The sequence below is a fragment of the Anopheles stephensi genome, chromosome 3 (assembly GCF_013141755.1).
Source record: "Anopheles stephensi strain Indian chromosome 3, UCI_ANSTEP_V1.0, whole genome shotgun sequence".
NCBI lineage: Eukaryota > Metazoa > Arthropoda > Insecta > Diptera > Culicidae > Anopheles > Anopheles stephensi.
The window spans coordinates 2510336-2530148 of NC_050203.1; the positions used below are offsets into that span (position 1 = coordinate 2510336).

Here is a 19813-nt window from a genome sequence, read left to right on the forward strand (position 1 = left end):
GCGAGAAATTTTACAGTGCGGTACAAAACAAAAAGGTTGTTTGTAGCTTTCGAATGATAAGGCATATAATTCAGGCAACGCTCGACAACACTACTAACACCTTCTACCTTGGGTCCAAAGCCTCAAGAAGTCTGCTCTTTCTGACTTCCTTGGCTCAGTTAACTCGTAGCTGAATAGTTAATCCTGCTTCTGATCTGAATCACAACAGTGAATGATACGCTTCGCCGCCAATCGGATTTTTTAGGCATTGTCGCGTATTTGCGTCACGCACTGTAAAAGTGGAGAAAATCTCACGCAGCCTGTCGACTCTCCCTGTCGCGCTCTCCATCTCAGCAGCAACTCGGCACGCGCGCTCGTTTGGAGCCGGTCGCACGCAACATTAGTTCGTCGTATTGTGCCGCAGCGATCGGTGCGTTGTCAGGAGGTTGTGAGACGTCTGTTTTGTGTGCGTGTGTGTGGCGCGTCTATTCGGCCACATCGTTATTGTTGTTGCTGCTTTTGTGTGGTGTTGCGGAAAGTGGTGTGTTGTGTCGGCGGAGGAAGAATCATATTTTACCCCATGCTGGTGAAAATCGCAGAAAGAATCACCCGCCTCTGAAGAGTGATTGGACCGGTGCAGTAGCTGGTCGCCGTTGATCTTTGCTTTGGGGTGGTGCTGTGTTCGGTGTGTAGTGACGAGGATTCGTCTTCCACAAAGATGGCGCACGGATGGAGCCTGTTTTGCGCGCGAATGTGCGAGTGTGTGTGAGTGTGGAGTGATGGATTCAACACCGTGTCATTATGATGAGCGCCGATCCGGTTGCTGTGATGATGAAGATCGACATTGATTTCCATCGCAGGAAGCCGATATGAAGAAGGAGAAAAGGCTCCCTTACAGGTCTGCAAAAAACCCGGGCAGCAAACCCCATACTTCATTGAGTGTGTAAAGTGTGTAAGCGTGTGTGCGTTTTGTATGCGATTGTGTACGCACGAAGAAAAAAAAAAGGTGCGTGATCCTGTGCGTACCCTGACAAGGCGCAATTCACAACGGTGTGATTAACTAATTATCTCCCGTGTTAGTGTGTTGCGTGCGTGTATGCGTATTTAAGTTTCGGTGAATTGTTTGGAAAATTGCATCATTTTCCTGACGTTGGCGTCTGTCGATACACGACGGACGTCCACTGTGTGGCGGACGTGATCACCATTAGCACGCGTGCGGATTGCTGCATCGTCAAGCATATACTGTAATCGATCGAAATTGAACACCGGATTTGGAAGTACTTCGGGCCAAAACGATGTGGATGGGAAAGGGACGTCCCACCTCAACACGAGTTCCGGTAGACTCGACGTCGTCCAAATAGGGTGCCCTGAGCCCCGACACATCGTATCAAAAGCGAACGCCAGGTACGGACAGGTGACATCGATGGACAGGCGACAGAAAGCGAAACTTAACTCGAACGCCTCTAACGCCACGCATCCTTCACTAGCATAAGCAAAAATAGATCTTAGAATAGGGGCGGCTGCTTGGACAAAACGAAAAACCTTTTTCAATTTGATAATCTTATCAAAACAGGGTCGTACGGGATCCAGAAGCTAACAGCTCATATTTCGACGAAATGAGACTTTCATGAGTGTGTGCGCTTGGCTGAGCTGGCTTGGCTTTTATATTTTTGGAGACCAAAACTTTATCTAATCGAGTATGTAAATAGCACGTGGTACAATATTGATATTGTTAAATGTTCGGCAGCAAACTCACATCTGTTATCAGTCAGCAGCGGTATGGATGGACGTTCAATTCTACCTGCAACACTTCGATAATCGTGATTGCTGCAGCGAGTATTTTGGGATTATTAGGCAAAGCACCCACCCTATGCCCCATTGCCATCTTACGCAATCCACGTCTCCTGGTAGATACTTCATCTGCAAGCAGTCTCACCACACAACTCATAATGAGCCTCCCAAATGCACTCAAATCTCCACACTTTTCCGATACATCACGCACAACACCGCGGGCCACTGTGAGACGAGTGCCATTTTGTTGGACATCACTAAACGATCCTGCCAACAAAGCTCACACATTCCTTTGCCCTTTTCTCCACTCGAAACGGCACTGGATATCCACTGGTAACAGCTGGTCGATAAGGCGGCACAGGTGGCGTGATTTTTCACACGTGACCAACCGAACCGTGAAAGTCGAGGTTGTGTCCAAACACCACCCTACACGTGTGTGGACGATTTATTGGGCAGTTTGGGGTTTCGTTTACAATCCTTCCACTGGGAAAGGATCGTATGAATTTGCATAGAAAAGTGGTTTGTTTAACCGATTTTGTTGTTTTTTTTTTCGAGGGAAAAATGTGACTACATAATCTTGTTGAACTGTATTTGTACGGTTTCCTGGAAAGTCTCAACTCGTTGTGGCGGGAATTCGTTGATGGTTGGAATATTTACCTAAGTTAATTAGCATAGTGATTATGGAGTTTATGATTCGAGTTTCGTTATCATTTCAAAACGACGTGTTGTTATCAGCTCTTTTCGAGGGCCAACCATGAATCAATAGATTCGACTATAACCTCTTTGACAAGCGTTTTTGGTCGGTGGCCAAACCAAACTATCAACAAATCCCTTCAAATAATCGCCGAACCTCACTTAATGCCCTACGACAAAGTTTTCGTCCAGCTGGTCCGATGCTTATCACTACAAGGTTGTTCAACATAACTACCTATCGTCGTGTGTGTGTGTGTTTTTTTTTGCGCACACTTTAACCCTAGACATATCGACGGGGATGGATGGCGCCTACTCGCCTTTCTCCGACTGCTAAATCGATTCCCTGCGAGATTTTGTGGGGCCTTTACGCGACACTGTTTGTTGACCCAGATAACGGTGCATGGCAAAGGGTTATACGCTGACCGATCGAGGACACAAAGGTCATACGCTGGAGCTCTAATTTGACGGCAATGATTCATTGGGTTGACGGGGGGTGGTTGGTAGCTTATTCTCCGTACTCTATTCATGGCTTGCATTGCCCACTAAAGAAGAGCAAGCAAGAGAAGAGGAGTTGATGCGTCAAAAAGAAAGTCATCCGTTCGGTAAATTAACACCGACGTGTGAAATCGGCTTAGAAGGGTGAACTGACTCTTCCGATTTGGCGCAAACCGCACGGCCGCGCCACACCGGGCGGGGGAAAGCATCCCTCACGGAGCGCAAGAATGCAACGGTAAATGTTAAGAATTAAAGGCACGTGCTATGCAAACGAAACTATCTGGTCCCGCGGGAAGAGCGCATCCATCGGGGCTAAATAGGTTAGTTTGGAACCAGGTCTCGTCCGCCGCGTTGCCACCAGCACCGCGTGGTGCAAAGTTGTCTTGGGACGTGCTCCAAAAACGTGTTTGGCTGCATGTTAAACATATAAACAAAATAAACCCGTCCCTCCCCGAAATCCCGTGTCCTTGAGGGACCGTTACCTTTCACCCGGGGACGGCGCACTCAGCTTAAACCACACACCACTATTTCAAGGCGATGTAGAAGTCACTCCAAATGTCCGACGACGACGACGACGACAACGTGCGTGATCAAACCAGATCTTTCGCTTACGGGTTGTCCCTGTCCCCCAGCACAGGTTGTGTCTAATCTATTGCTTGGGCCCCCACCTCCCCCGGTTTCTTGGCCGACCGATCTGGCCGAGGTGTTATCCATGAAGTAAGATTACACTTTCTGAGCGCTTCTTGTAGCCCTCGACTATCGCATTTTCTCAACATCACCCAACAACGCACAACATTCCTGTCAACGCCCTCTTGCTCGAACGCAGCTGCTTAATGATCGGGGGTTGCTGCAGCACAGTAACGATAATTATTGCTATTGGAAGGTTACGTGAACTTTTCACAGGTCGAGGAAAATCAGCCCCGGGTGACGTGGGAGTCTTCCCGGTGTAACGTTAGTTTCTTCCAATTTGGTCGCAGAGTTGGGACCGATTTTTAAAGAGTTATGTGTTACCCATTCTCACGTCATAAACAACAGCATCGTGTGCTCCCCACCGCACGATGCACATTCCACGCACGCGGGAAGAGTCCCAGCAAGGTTACAATGCAGAGATGCTGCACCGATGCGTGCGTGTGTGGAACGCCAATGCCGGTTACATCGACAGCGGAGAGATTTAGCAGGTGTCTTCGGTAGCGATGCGATGCGGGTTGACACGTGGATGAGTTATGGCTTGTAAGGTGCGATTGTGGCATCCGATCACGCAGCCCCTATTGTTCGCTATTAAAAGCCACACAATCACGAGGTAATTTCAGTGCTGGAGACCTGTACATTGATTGAGCAGATGTAATCAGGTAGAACCTCGTCTAGACTGAGCTAGTTTTCTTTCTACTGCGACGTCTCGATTAGATAATCCAAGACTTGTTGCTTAAAGTTAAAGGACATTGAAGTCCAGGGCTTGGGCTTTCGAACAAGAGAGCGAGAAAGAGACCTTCTCCAACACCTTCCGATTGGCTTCACATGCGGGCATTATAAATATTTACGCACAGCCAATAAATAAAGTGAATGCGCTTTTGCAACACCCGTTGTGTGTGCGTTTGTTGGAAAATGTCATGCAGCATGGTTCACACTTGATCGTGCCAGCTCGCAGTGCTGTGCAAACATTTGCATGAGCTTTACAGCCGTTCGTCAAGTGGGGGGAAGTGGCTTAGCGTATAGCCCCCCGTGCAGCCGGGGGGCGATCGCACATTGATTAACGAATGTCCCAATGGCTGTATCGTTTGTTTGGAAACATGTTGGGCAATAAGTTTAACTCTTCACAATTCTTCACAACGATGACTGGGATGAGGGATTCCCCTTTGCGAAGAGGAATCATGATACGAGCATGTCGTAGAATGCTTATTTGAATTTTGTTTAAGAATGATGCCTTTTAAAGCCCGGAAGATGTGAAGAACCTCGCTCAGACTACTTTCCATGCCCTTCCGTTCCAGAGTGAGTTTTGTTTTGACCCGTAACGACTCTCCAGTGCGATCTACAAAGTGCAATCTACCGCACACATATCTGCTCTTGCCAACCCAAAAGCGCACGAAACGCGCACATCAGCTTGTGCGTGACTTACGATCCCAAACAACAACGCCCCGAGGCCTTCCTTGGGCCGAGTCGAAACTAATAACAATCTTGTTCATTTTGTTGTTTCAGGCACCCGCAGAGTGTTGCAGCCTTGCGCGCCGGTTTTCCCGGGTTCGCGTTTTGCATCTCCTTTCGGGTCTTCATGTCGGGAGCCCATCGCATTAAAATTAATTTGTTGTGCTGTGCTGATGGTGGATGAATGGTGCATACGCATGAGAGGATTCGTTGATTTGCTTTAGTTCGAAGAGCGCAACTGCACTTGTGTTGCGACGACTCTGCCCACGGCCCATGAATGAGTTTCGATTGTAGTTATGGGCTTCCTGGAGCCATTTTCGCAGAGAGACATCCAGTTTCCTTTTCGTCGGTGGACCAAAAAGCAAAATTCAAGGGCCCCGAGCCCTTCGTTAGACTATTGGACAGAAAGTCATCCACGATAGCGGCAAGGCACAGGGCTTTTCGCGAGGTAGTAGCGAGAGTGGATGAAAGCAATACTCCGATGATGATAACGAGCGACTCAAGCTGTCTCAAGTGGATCAAGTGGACAAAATGATGTCACTTTACGTAGGAAAGAAAGCGTGTAAAACGTTGCTAAATTGAAAAGGGGAACTGTTGTTTTGCGTCCGATACGCTGTTGGAGCACGGTCGAGTTGAGGCCTAAACAGCCGGCAGATATGTTCCACATCGGTTGTAGAGGTCACTCCAATAGCTCGCTCTAGAATGTCTAATACATTTTTAGCTTGTCTACCAAGGAATTCGGTTTACGTCACAGAATAACTTCGTCTTGTTGCCATCATCGTTGGAATGGTTATAATTAATTGAGGGCTTCTCAGGCTGCTAAAAGCACCTCATAAGTCTCCCATAAGAAGCGTTGGAGTGTCCACTGGAACTCCCTCCGTTGACGGGCGAGTTTCATGAGGTTCATGCTTTATATTCTGTACCATTAAAAAGCCATGAGCTAAAGCAGCTAATTGAAAGGCAGCATGTTTTGTTACAGGTCAATTATGAGGCTAAACAAACAGCCGAACTCGGAGCGTGGCATTTGGAGATCTGTCTGTAGGTGTCACATTCCCAGTCTAGGTGGCGGAGGCGTCTTCCAGCCATACCGTGTACCGTTTGACAATTATAATCACTATTTATGACATTCCACGGCGCGCGCCGGCTGTGAATTTTCTCGTCGTTTTCGGTGCCCTTTGAGGAGACTCCAAACGATGGGCGAATTTCTCTAGCGGAACAGAAAACTTCTACACTCATTTTCTCCACCAACGGTTCCAACTGATGGCCGGTGTCGTAAGTGTTCCGGGAGAGAAATTTGCCGTATCTCCTCCGGTTTGCTGATGCTGATAGTGAGCCTCAGGGACAATAAGCACTTGAGCCAGGTGAAGCTCGTTAAATACCGCTAGCGAAAAAAAGTCAAACGATGGTGGTGCTGGTCCAACTCACTCGTTTTGTCGCAAGACTTCGCCTCACGTCTGGTACATCTGCTGCATTTTGGGCTATTTGTGGAAGGTCATGAAGGAAAACTCACACAGGAACTGGAGAAAGTTCACCTCCACCTCCTCGAAATCCACCGTGTCTTCGAGCGTCAGATTTTCCGCGGGCGCGTGCATTTTGTGCGAGTGACCACTGCTCGTGTGGTCAAAGTGTGGATGGATGAAACTTTCACGGCACCAGCTCACCCATTAATACCTCCATCGCTCCATCGGATCGGAGTGCCGAAGCAACGGTTGAGAGCAACGGCTTATTCTGCACCATTTTCGGCTATACCATTATTAAAGCAATCAATTCTAATGAACGCGCCACGAGGCGGGAGTGCCGAGGAGCAGAGGTCCAGTGACAGCTACCGAAAGTCGGGATGGAGGATGAAGGCTGCGTGGAAAATGCATCCACTTTCCATTTCACCCGAGCACGGAAAATGTTCCGCCCAGGCCATTGACCACAGTGATCGACTCCCGCGCTTTTGGAAGTGTAGACAGCAAAATCAAATAATGGACCAATTTTCATATACAGCTCCTATTATAAGAGTGCGTTGGAGGCAAACAAGAACCGGGTCCCGCCGGTAAACGGCAATAATCGTTCGGTGCACCAAAATGAACCCGAACCACGTGCGATCACTGCAAAGTTCAAAACTTCGGCCTCTCTAAAGTGCCAGCGGTCACCACCATTGGGAGTGCTGCAATTATCATCTTCAGCAGCGGCATTTTCGCACACGCGGGACATTAACTCCATGTTAGAAATTCTCTTAATTTTAAGAGCTGTACCTGATTGGAATTGATTTCGTCCGGCTGGTGATCATTAGCATCATCACGACTTGAAGAAGGTCTTGGTTTGTCACCAAAACAGAATGGAGCTACAACAGCACCAGCACACAGCAGTGGCCTTATAGTGGGAGTTCGAATTGTGCATACTGATTGAGTTTGCCGATCGTCCTCGAGCACGCCCGACGTATTCTTGCGCGCAAACGGGCCGGGTATTTCCAGCCGGACCGTGGAAGAGCCAAGACACGACGGCTCAAAGCACGGTTCATTGGCTGCCTTCGGTAAGGGTATCATCTTTCACGGGTGTCGTGTCGCAACTCGTCTTGCTTGCCAGTGTCTCGCGTCCACCCGGTAGCCGAAACATGGATCGTAAAGTGACCAACGCCTCGGGGACACATGAGACCGCGAGCTCGGCATCAAAAAGCGCAATGCAAATAAATCAGTCACTTCATAAGTACGGCCTCGGTTGACTGACTCAACCGCTCGTAAGCCGCTTGCGTATCAAGTAAAGCCCGAGCTGCTTCCATACGGAAAGCCAATCCTTCTCACCCAGTTTCTAATGGGTGTGACACAATTTCTCCGTTATACCTTGTGGGCTAGTTTTATTGGCTGAAATCGAAAAGAGCCTGTAGGTAGTGAGAGAGAGAGAGTGTGCCGGCTACTTGTTAAGCTGTTCCCTTGGACGAACAGGTCACGCATTTCCTGGGAGGGTTTTAGATCATATGCTCGACACCTGATCTCGCTTGCCCTCCTCGGCAGGCCAAGCGCATCCGTGCAACTGGTTTGACCGGAAGCAACCGGACCTGCCGAGTGCTCCCGATACCTCAATCCGGAGATCTTAATAAAATGAAACAAAAAGTGTGCGGCCGGGCACAGCATCAATGAACGTGAGTGAGTAAGTTTCTCCGATTGGCAACAATGATCGCCGGCTCAGAGACCGTCGCCAGCGCCCAGAAGAACGCTTCATCCAGAGGAGGCGTCCATTAAAGCAGGCAAAAGCACACAGCACGCCCAAGCAGCGATTCGATCAAAGGTTTCCTCCCTGTCCGCGTTCCGTGGGGGGGTTCGCCTTCAGCTTGAAGGAATTTCTCCAACGACGTGTTGTGCGTGACACACAAAAACAAGCCCCGACACACCACCGTAGGCACTCGCTCACTGACTGGAATGGAACTTTCGACGCACCCGGTCATCCCGGTTTTGAGAGGCCGTGGAGTTTGTGATTTCGCTTTTTTCCTTCATCACTGCTGGCAACATTCTTCGTGGTCCTTTTTAGAGTGGTGGGTTCGCTCCTTTTTTTGCGACGGATCCCCCCCTTTGTTGGAATCGGGTTCTGCTTTCCTGTTTTGCTAAGGCCAGCCAACCGGACCCGTAGGAAGCGGGCCGCGTTGTATTCCTTGTGTGTTTGGAGCACCCTGGATTGGGTGGTGGGAGCACTAGACGTGCGATCATCATCAGCAGCATCAGATCGCCGCTAGTTTCGCTGCCTACCAACCGGCTTGATTGAACAGGTTTTGAAGCTGCGCGGCATGGAGTGTCCAACTTCAGAGAGTTCCACTCGAACGTAGCGGCAGAAACCGGCGAGTGCAGAAACAAAAGCACCACCAAACAAACAACCGACTGCCTTCCGGAACACTGATGGCTACATTCTCCACCCCACGGTACGGGATCTTCGTGTCAGCATGCAGTCGGCGGTGGTCGGTACACACATTCTGCCCGAATGACCATTCCCGATCCCGGTGGAATTCAATGGCATATGTGTGTGCGATTGGTAGGAGGACGGGTTTCGGGCTGCGCGGGGTCGAGTCGCGCTGCGGCATTTAACAGCGAAAGCTTATGTTTTACGTTAACTCCGGTTCGGCGGCGATCGTATGCTTATGGGTTTACGGTTGCTTTCTGGCGGCCACCGAAATCGGTCGTTCGATACAACCTAACGGGATGATGGGCATTTCGGAGCCGAGCGTGTCCAAACAAGTCGCGGTGGATCCAGCTTTTCCAGCCTGATCATCTCTTAATTGAGGCCATCCGGGGGGGAGTTGCTGGGTGGCCGGAGAGGTCGGAGAGGCAGCTGGGATGAGCCTATAAGAGCGTGGAAATGGGTTTGGAATTGGTGAGTGAGAATATCTCATACTCAATACTCGATTCTGATTTCGATTGCGAATTATACAGCTAGTTGTTGGATGGAGTCTTTAGAAGGAATTCCAAAACATCCTGTTGAACTCATTGATCGCAACGGCAACCACATGATGTCTCACACTGTAGTTGTGTCCCAGATAGTTCCAGATATCAATGTCAATGAAAGCGACACATACACTTTCTTGCGGAACCGGTCATATGCAGGCGCCACACTCTTGTCGTTGAAGTCAGGAAGTGATGATGAGCCATCGGGGACCCAATGAGTTCGTTTGATAGAAGATGGCTTCTGAAGTAGGTTGAACAGTCAAATTTTAGTCCCAAATTAAGTGATCGAAGCAGTCCATCCTTTTGGCTGTCAAACGCGGTTTTCCAATTATATCACAGGAAATGATGTCACATGGCGTCAGGACGACGCGGTTGGCACGCGTAACCGACTAAAAAGGTTACCCAGAAAAATAGGCAACATGCTCGGAATCGGAACCATCTCTTAACATGCAAAACCCATTACGTGGCGGTGAAAGATGTGTCTCGCCGGGTCGGAGTGACCGCCTTTCCTTCACCGTATCATCATATGCAAAAACATGCCTATTTTGCGCTTATTTATTGCCGGCCTCACGCAAGTCTTGAGAGAAATGTCGTCGAACCTGTACTGGCGGTGTCGACCAGCGCAGTTTCTCTTTCTTCCACTGTGCCGTCCATCAGCAAGAGCCATCGCGTAGATTATTAATGCCATTGTTTTCGATTTCATGTGTGCCCTTTCTGTTCGAGTTGCCGTCGTTTTGGATCGGCTTATCGGCTTGCACGTCACGTCACCGATGCATTTTGCGACACTTGTGCAGCATACGCACGTGCACGCATATCACGGTGGAGCAGATAGCCAGGCCCTACAGCTAGTTTCCCGGGCTAGGCTTGGAGCTCCTTATTTAGTGTGCTCTTCATAAACGAGGCCAGCTGGTGTGCCCCGGGTACGATCGGTCCAAACTCGGTTGATTTATCTTCCTGGTTGTGACTGCGTTCGGCGATATGTTGCTGCTGCTGCAATTACGCAATGGAAAAGCACCTGCCGGGCACGTTTTCCTGGGGCTTCCTTTGTCGATCGGACGGGTCGGGTCGGGTTCCAATTTATTGTCGACTCTTCTTCGACCGTGCGACACATCGCTTGCAACGTGTCGCATATTTGTTGCCTTCTGATACGTGGTACGGCAGGAATTCCTTTTGCTTCCTTTATTAGTCAAAATTAGCAGCGTAATTGCGTAACGGTGCCCACCGACGTAAAGCGTTTGGGAGAGAGAGGGAGAGAGAGAATGCCGCCGCGAATATTTGCCACCCTCCGCTGGAAGGGATATGAATATTGGATGAAATTGTGGTAGATTTGCAACAACTGCGAGCTTTTCATTTCGCTAAAAGCATTCCACGGACATTGGTTGGTGATCACGGTGCAGCCGTAGAAAGACGATCCGATTATTAAGGCACCAGTAATTTGGTAATGCGCACCCGAAAAACCGGTTGGTTTGTTGTCGTTTTGTTTGGCGTCACAGAGAGTCGCACAAACTGACGAATCGGAAATGGCAAACGATGAACCGAGGAGAGATGAGTTTTGAGTACCATCCGTGGATCAATTACTCGTAACCGTGGCCGTGACTCTGTACCGTAGTGACAAGCCAGAGCTTCATTGTGGCGCTCGCCAAGGATGAAGAAAAGCTTTCACCTGCGCGTGCAAGGTTATTGCAAAGGAGGAAGGATGGAATTGTGTTTTTTGCCCTGTTTGTGCTGCTTGAGCGGTGTACTAATTGTGTTTTGTGTTTCTACTTTTAGGTCGCACCAGCTGAAGGTGATCGATTTGTTGCCGCCGAGCAAGCTGCGCAAGGAATGCAATGATGCATATCAAAAGCAGTCCCACCACACCGGTGGCTGGTGAGAAGCGGCCCAAGCCCCAGGACAAGAAAGAACCAGCCCAGCAAGAATCGCGCAAGGTGTCCAGTTTCATTCAGCGGTTTTATCTGTTTGGCAACAACACGAGCACTCCGCTCGGTGGTCCGGAGCCAGAACCCGACGCGCCGAAGGTTAAGAAGGCGAAGGGTGCCGAGCAGCAGCAGCAGCAGCACACGGTCGACGCTAAGCGAGATCCAAAGTCGGAAGCAAGATCTTCCAGCGCTGAGAGTACGGGAGGAACGCAGTCCGCATCGTCCGATGCGTCTGCAGATTCGAGCCCGGTGCAGTATCCTTCGTACAGTGTACAGCGGCTGCGACAGTTTTGGAACAATCGGCTATTGGCGGGATCCAATCAGCCAACCGTAACGGGATCTTCCATCGATACGTTGGTGAGAAAAGCGAAAAGTGCCACGATTGGAGCACCAACCGGAGCAGCCGCTCGTACTGGCTTGCGAAAGTCACCGTCACCGAAAGCTGGCACTCGATTCCAGCGCAACGGCTCGATCACACGTTCGGGAAGGCGGCGGTTAACATTAGACAGCTCCTCCGATAGTGCTCGTATCGCACCGAACTCCACCAGTCTTCGATGCGCACAAGCACCGAAGCGGACCTCTCATGCGGCACTGCTAAGCCCTGACCGAGAAGGCGGCCAGCGTGCGCTGGTAGAAAAGCGTCCGTGTGTAGGATCTCCTCCTGTGGCAGCTGGAGCAACCGTGCGTGACTCGTTCCCACTCGCTGTATCTACCCCAACCGGTAGCCAAATCCATTGGGCACGGCGAACGGAACTACTCGGGATTCGTGCACTGTCCAAGCAGGAAAAGAAAACCGCTAACAAAATGCCACTGCGCGTTGAGAACTATGTGAACAATTACATCGATGTGGACATACAGAGCGTTGGCGAGCAGGACAGGTCGGCAAAGGAAGTGCAACAATCGACGCCCCAAGAGCCTCGGAAGGATGTGGTTGAGAAGCTGCCACCGATTTCCCATCCGGCAGCCCCCTCTGCCACTCCCGTAGCACGACCACCCAATACATCTTCCCTGGGACGCAAGGGTAACACTCCAACGCGTAAGATAAGCTTCTTGAACAACATTTCCCCCTACAACCGGAAGCTGCTGGCCTGCAATGGGACTAAGGTGGCCGCGCTGACGAGTAAATTCAACCAAATGATCCAGCAAGACGCCGGACTGCTGGAGCAGGTTCAGAAGCGTGGCGGATACCTTCACAAATGCGGCAACGTCGCATACAAAGTAATCGAAGACCCCGGGACCGATGGAGGCTATGGGTTCACGTCGTCGGGCCGCAATAGCGGAGCGAGAAGCAGCTTACGGAAGAAAAATTCGAACGCTTCCGCGACCTCGACCGGTACTGCTGCTGTCGCTGGTGGCAACCGGACAGATGAAAGCTCGGACGAAATTTCGTCCGTGTCGAGCAAGAATTCATCGATCCGCAAAACGGGACTGCGGAAGCGGCCCAGTCTGAGGAAGAACATCTATCGAAGGCCGGATTGGGAGGCGGGACGAGGTTCGCTCGGTGTGCGCATAATGTTGGAGATGTTCGAGCCCAACCTGCACCACCATGCCCGTGGAAAGCGAACGGACAACGGTGGTGACACGGGAAAACCACCGCCGGGACGAAGCAGTAAACCGAAAGTACCGGACAAAAGCGAACAGGTGTTGCAGAAAACGAGGGACATTAGGTCGAAGAAGGTTGCCGGTGAGCTTGGGGAAGGAAATGGTAGAAAGACGCGAAACGATCCCGCCCCGACGACTGGTGCGGATGTTGGAACGCGAGAGGAAAGTGTTGTAGATGGCGGAAGCCAAGAAGTAATCGCTGAAGAAGCGCCTCCATCTGTCTCCGGAGAATGCAATACATTAAACAATAGTCAGAAAACGATTGTCACACCAAAGCTAACCAGAACGCAGGACGATTCGTTCGTGCTTCAACCTTCCAGCAACGGCTCTCCAGATCAATCCATTCCAGTAGACGAATCTGAAGAACGGGAGGCTCCTTCGACTGAGGACAATAGTTTTGGGGAACTTTATTCTACAGTTCCTGCCTACGATCGGATCGCGTTTGAAGAAACTGCTGCTGCCATTCCGAATGTCACGGAGGTAACTGCTGTTGTCCTCGGAAATGAAGCTCCCGAGATAGGCAAGAGTAAGAGCCACGAGCGTCTTCCAGTTCGATCGTCTAAACAATCTTCCGCGGAAAACTCTTCTCCAGTAGGTGAGAAACCGGAAGAGAGTGCATTCTTATCGGAAGATGACAGTAGTGGCGTCGGTCAGCAGTACGCAACATACAGTTCGATAGAAAAGGGAAACAGAAACCCTGCCGAGACAGCTGTCGATGAGTCGCACACTCCACCAAAGGAAATCAAAGAGAAGAAGAAAAGCAAAAGCACCGTGTCAAAAATATACGAACGCTTGACGTTTCGATCGTCCAAAAAGATAGTGCCGCCGGTCGAGAAATCCGACGAGCTTGTAATCATCAGAGAAGAGGACAGCAGTCGAAAGGCTAGCGCCGGGTTGCGCCGGTCCTTTGTGTCATCGATCGAAATCCCAACGATGCAGCCAGATCCAACTCCAGCGCTTCCGTCACCAAGTCAACCAACCCCACCGGAAGCGTCGACCGAAAAGGACAATTCGGAACAGAAGATCCTGGACGCGATCAGTGCCGTTAGTCAGCGGATTGTTGATCTGTCGAAAAGTTTCAACGATTTAACGCTCAGCACCGACGTGACCGCTGAGCTCGGCCAGGACAATACTCCACCGAGTGCCACCGGAGAAGATGTGCAGCAAATGCGTCCGAACGCGTCCTTTCTTTTCCGTGGCATGGGAGCAAGCGGGCCAGGATTCGGCGATAAGGAGAGCAGACACGCCAGCCAGCGGAACATTGTCGAAGCCGTCAATACGGTTGTTATCAACAAGTCTATTTCGATGGACGATCATCATTTTCCGTGTGCGCGCGGTGAGACTGGCAGGCTGAGTCTGAATGAACGATCGCGCGTGCAGCGCTGCGTGGACGATGGTTACGAGCTGGTCACGCGCCCGGAAGACAAGTTCCCGCAAGCGGCAGTACCTGCGTTTTGCTCCACTCCCTCGATTACGATCGATCTGACCGAGCTAACCAGTAAAATTGAGTCGTTCGTTCACAAATCGAAACGAGAATCGGATAACATTTACCAGAGCATTCCAACAAAAGCTTCTACCGAGGGAAAGGATCGTCTGCTTCCCGAAGACGCCATCAGCGTGAACAGTTACGAATCGTTCGAAAACTACGAATCGATCGAGCACGAGATCTTGTCGAGCACGCGGAAACAGAACGCTGAGGAAGCATCGCGAGAGGAAGACACGTACGAGATCTGTAGTCCACCGCCGGAATTGCCACCCGCTCGGGAAGACAATCGAAACGATCTAACCCTACCCCAACCAAAGCGCAATCTGTCCACCTCACCGAAAACACTGCCCAAACACCTGCAGGTGACCTATCAGTCGAACTACGAGCGGATCAAGTACAGCAAAATCCCGCCGAGACCCCCGAAACCGGAAGAGATCCCTCTGCCACCGCGTAACAGCTCCACCACGAGCATTGCCACCCCGACGCCGAATGCATCGCTGGAAAGTGCTTCTTCCTCGACGGAGACGGCACCGAGCCCGGGTGCAGATTTGCTGGCCAAATCACCCCACGGACGGGAAAGCATCTACGAGGAGAACATCTACGACACGATCCGCAGTGCGGACGGTGTCGACTACGACGATCCTGCGTGTGGTGGAAGTTCCGCCGAGATGGAACCCGTCCAAGCCGCCAGCAGCAACCCACCGAACCGTGGCGGCAGACCACCGTCACGGGCGACCAGACAGCAGCCCTCTCCACCGGCGGACACCGTATCGCTCGTATCGTCCAACTGCTACGAGTCGATCGGTTCGCGGCTGGAGTACGAACGCAATCTGACGCTCACGCGGCGCAACATGGCCGGTGGTTCGACGACGACGCTGGCGTCCGATCAGATCACCAACAGCCTGTACGGTACCACGGCCGGACTGGCAAGCTTAACACCACCAAGTGAACGTGGTAGTGACACAAGCAACAACAGTGCCGACTGGACCGACATCTCCGACGAGGATGAGACGGAGCGTGCTGACCTGGTGGTGCCCGGGACCTCGGGATCGAAGCGACCGAACTTTATCGTGTAAGTACCGTACACTTCACCGTTCCGCTGCCCAAGACCATCGATGGTAATTGTATGTTTCTCTTCTCCTGCTCTTTACGGCTGCGTCACCCCCACGGGTGCAGTGTGCGGGAGCGCAAGCGGACTCATCATACACCGTTAAGGTCGCGGAAACTGGCTCGCATCTCGCACCCGAAGATAGACGGTAAGTGGCACGCGTACGCGCATCTGGTTATGCAAATCGATTTTCCCTTGCCCCAAGATCCGCAACGGAGTCTTGTGTGTTGCTTGTGTGATTGTACACGTAGTATAATTAATGTGGCCTTTAGTCTGTTTCTAACTGTCCCGGGTGGTTTCTACATTGTTTGCAGTGTTAATTGCGGAATTAGTAGTCGCCCATTGCATATGGTTAAGTTACTGAACAAGCATAACATTTCACCACAAAAATCCTGCCAAGGAATTTGAAGGAATTACAAAAATATTGATTGCATACTTTTAGGCGTTAAGAGAGCACCGGGATTTTGAGGGAGTTTCTATCAAAAAATGTAGTCTTAAAAATTATGTTTATTAAAAACGTTTTGCCAATGGAACCATCCAACAGAAAAAGCTCATGTTTCGTTGAGCTTTTAGAAGCTTTTTATAAAAGCACAACGAAAAGCTTCGAGAGGGAGCTTTTTTCTTCGCAGCAACCGTATGCTGCAAGGCATGAGTTCGTTTTGTTCATGGTTTCTAATTTCTGTTACTGTTTCTCTATTTTTTATTGAGTTTTTTTTGTTGAATAATTGCTTAATGCTTTAATTTATAATTTCTGAGCTTTTATCTTCAAATTACGATCAACGCTGATTGCGTGTATTTAAGCCAACCTTTATAAACTCGTGCCTCGTACTTTGTTGTAGTTATGGATTGTTTTACTACTTGCCTGTCTTGTTTGTTTTTACGCAACCGCACACGAACGGTTGCGTGTGTGGGTCGATTTTGCTAAACTACAAATTCCCCTCAGACGAACGCGAATGTGTCATTGTTACGGTGGTGCGTTTGATCTTCGAAAAAGTCTCCCCATGTCCCCATGCAAGTGGAATGTTCGAATATAAGTTTTCCCATCCGCCCCCGTTACGGGGTCCACATCTGCACACTAATGGTTCGTAATACAAACTTACTTTCGCAGCTTAAATGCTCATACGCGCCTGAGACAGAAGCAATGAAAGTCGATCAATGAATGGCGAGAACCATTTTACATAAGCGGCAGATGGCGTAGATATCGCCTCGGTGGTGGGAAACCATCTGGCTCGGGGTGTGCAGCAGCTAGGGGTGAACTGATTTATTTAATGTTTGTGGCCACCGGCGACAGTTACAGACAATCTCTGACAATCTCTTTGCGTTGCAGCCGCACAGGCGTTATGTGGCATCATCACCTTCGCATCTTCATTGTGCCGATAGCGAGAAGTTCGCTTCTTCGATCGTCATTACGATGTTTGTTTCAGCAAAGTGCCACCATCTTAAGCGACCTATTGTTCTTTCACCACCATGTACATGTGTGTGTGTGTGTGTTTCTATTGGCTATTGTCAGGGAAAGAGATACACGTACGCGCCCCACATTTCCCATACTGCCAGAGAACTCCCCGATTGAAAAATGGTTGGCAATCGATTACGCACCACAAGTGAAGATCGTTCGTCCCCACAGGAACACAGAAACAGCATTGGGGGAGGGATTTGTCGAGATAGATTTAGAAGACGAGTGTGCGAGCCCGGTGGTGGTTATGCGTTCATTGTGACTGGAGCCAACTAATTGACCCGTCTGATTGATCTTTTTCTACCACCGGGTAGTATGCACCGGGTGCGCTCTCTCATGAGCCTTCCCACCATCTCGATCTCGATCGCCGCGGCTTCCTATGCTAAGGAATGAAGACCTCTTCGTACCATCTGCAGCCGCTTCAATCAAGTTTTATTGTCTGCAGCAATTGCAGCTTTGCTGGCGGCACTGTAAAATGGTTCTCTGCTGTGCAGGCGCTGCTTCCCAACCGCGCCAATCGCTCGAAGATGATCACGCACTTGCGCTCGGCGATCTGCTTCACCGTTCGTTCTGTCGAAATGTCAAGCCAATCAAAGTGGGCAAGGTGAGATCAGCGCCAGCGTACCTTCAAGACACTCGGGCTCGAAGTCTAATTTAAGTCCACTGCCGTTTTCTACTTCATGCTTCGGTTTTACATCATGCTAATGGCATTGGCAATGCTTTTCGGTGGACCGCTTCCTACGCGATGGAAATTGGCTGACCGACAACCGTGCAGTGATGGTTCGATGATGCTTATTAAAAAATCTCCTCACCTCACTGTGTGTCGTCTTCTCCCGGGAGCCGATGCCGATCGATGGCCACCAGCACCGTGAGGTGTGGTGGGTGTGAAGTTTTGCGCGCTACGTTTCAAAACGATTCAAAACGCGATTTATGCAATTATCGGCTTCGGGCAGCACGGCAGCAGCGTACGCGAGTGGTGCTTGGTCGGTTGGTCGGTTTGTCAATGATTGACGCTTGTCAAAAGCCTGTCAACGATGATAGAATTTCGGAATCAATCATTTTGGACCTGTTGATATCTTCGCGTTTAGCAAAGGATGAGGACGATTTCGCAAAACCTGATTCACTTTGTTTGTAGTCTGTTTTAATAATTGATGTGGATCATCTAATTAGCAATTGCTTATCGGGTATGATAATTTTACGTTAATCTACTTCGCATTTAGCTTCAACTGTTGCAAGGTCATGCTTATCTAGACATCGTGAAGAGATTGGGTGCCAAAAACAACTTTGAGAAGGTGGCGGAAGCTTCTACCTTCCACTTCAACAAATTGCTGTCAGGAAACAGCACAGCGAAGCTTCGGTTGTCCGGTGTCATACTAGTAACGTGACCAGCCCGGCCTCATCAAATTTCTGCTAGGCAAAACTGGAACTCTGTTACTCTTACTATCACCAAACTTCTCCCCATCAGCATCACAAACACGCTTTCGCATGCAAAATTCCAATTTACCAACACTTTCAGCTGCATTCCTGTATGCTGTAAGCTCTGCTCTCGCTCTCTTTGCTCTTCGATTTATTCGACGGCCGGTGAGAGAATTGCTCATTTGCGCACGCTCCAAACGAAGGAGGGAGAAATAACCTTCGCTGTACTAAAACCAGTGAGCGACTGTTTGTACTAAGCGCGAATCTACCAGCTTGGCTTAATTCCAGGCATGTCAAACTCTAAACTCTCTCTTCTTCAAAAAATTGATACGTAAAGTAAAACTCAAACTAAAATTTAAAATTTATCCCTTATTCGGCTCGCAATAGTGTAAAGCTAATTCAAAGCTAAATTATTTGAAGCACCTCAAAAACCAATTCCAACACTCGGTCGTCAGCCACAAAGCGCATTGGACACCCTTGGCTTAAAGCCATCGCCAAGCCGTGGGAGCAATGGCGTAGCGCCACCATCACACGACCCACGACTGGCGCAATGGAGACCGCGCCAACGTTCGTGGGGATTTAGTACACTTTCGCGCATGACGGCGTGCGCACGCTCGCTCGACTCTGTAGTTCTCCGTGTCGCGACGGTTCGATCTCGTCACCGGGCCGCGGCTTGACCTTCCGTGACTCGCGGTAGGCTTTTGTGTGTGTGTGTGTGTGTGTGTTGCTTTGTAGGTGGGTGTGAGGTGGTACGTTTTGCGCCGTCTGTCCCCGCCAAATCCAGCGAGATGGATCGAAAAAAACAAAGCGTGACCGCCAACAGCCAACAGCCCGAACCCGAGTAGCGTTCTGCTGAACGAAGTGGTTGGTGGTTCGGTCATCGTGCGTAGGTTGTTTATTTGGTTCGAATTTGTTGGGTGCATTTTTATGCGGGCAATAACGTCATCGAGTCATGGAGTGTTCTTAGGGAAGAGAGTTTGAATTTATCCCCGTTAACAAATGTGCGTGACAAATCCAGTTCTCTTCCTGCTCAACGGCGACTGAGCAAATGAATTTCGTTGTGCGATTTAACATGCGCAAAAAGCATATCGTGCATGAGATGGTGTAGGTGATTCTGAGTGTTGGTGTGTGTGTGGTTAACATGCGTGCTAAATGTGCAGCATAGTGTACCCCCCAGTCCAGCGTAGCCCCGTAGGCACGAAAGCATGCCGTTGGATGGTTGACGATTATGATCGGTTTTGGAGTTTCGAAACTTCCCCCAATTGGGAACGAAGCGGAACGATGCAACGCACGACGGTGCATATAGCGTGTGGT

At 50.0% G+C, this 19813-nt stretch overlaps 1 protein-coding gene across 2 annotated transcripts in view; it reads left to right on the forward strand.

Moving 5' to 3' along the window:
- The window catches only part of LOC118512978 (serine-rich adhesin for platelets), a 56718-nt gene that overhangs the window by 15153 nt on the left and 21752 nt on the right, over positions 1–19813 (forward strand). The window contains exons 1-3 of one of the 2 annotated variants that reach the window (XM_036058222.1): positions 373–1383; positions 11286–15594; positions 15699–15778. In XM_036058222.1, coding sequence (XP_035914115.1) covers positions 11345–15594; positions 15699–15778 — 4330 coding nt within the window. In that variant the 5' untranslated portion in view covers positions 373–1383; positions 11286–11344. Of the gene's footprint in view, positions 1–372; positions 1384–11285; positions 15595–15698; positions 15779–19813 lie in introns of those variants that run through there. The other variant, XM_036058223.1, reaches the window with a different exon arrangement.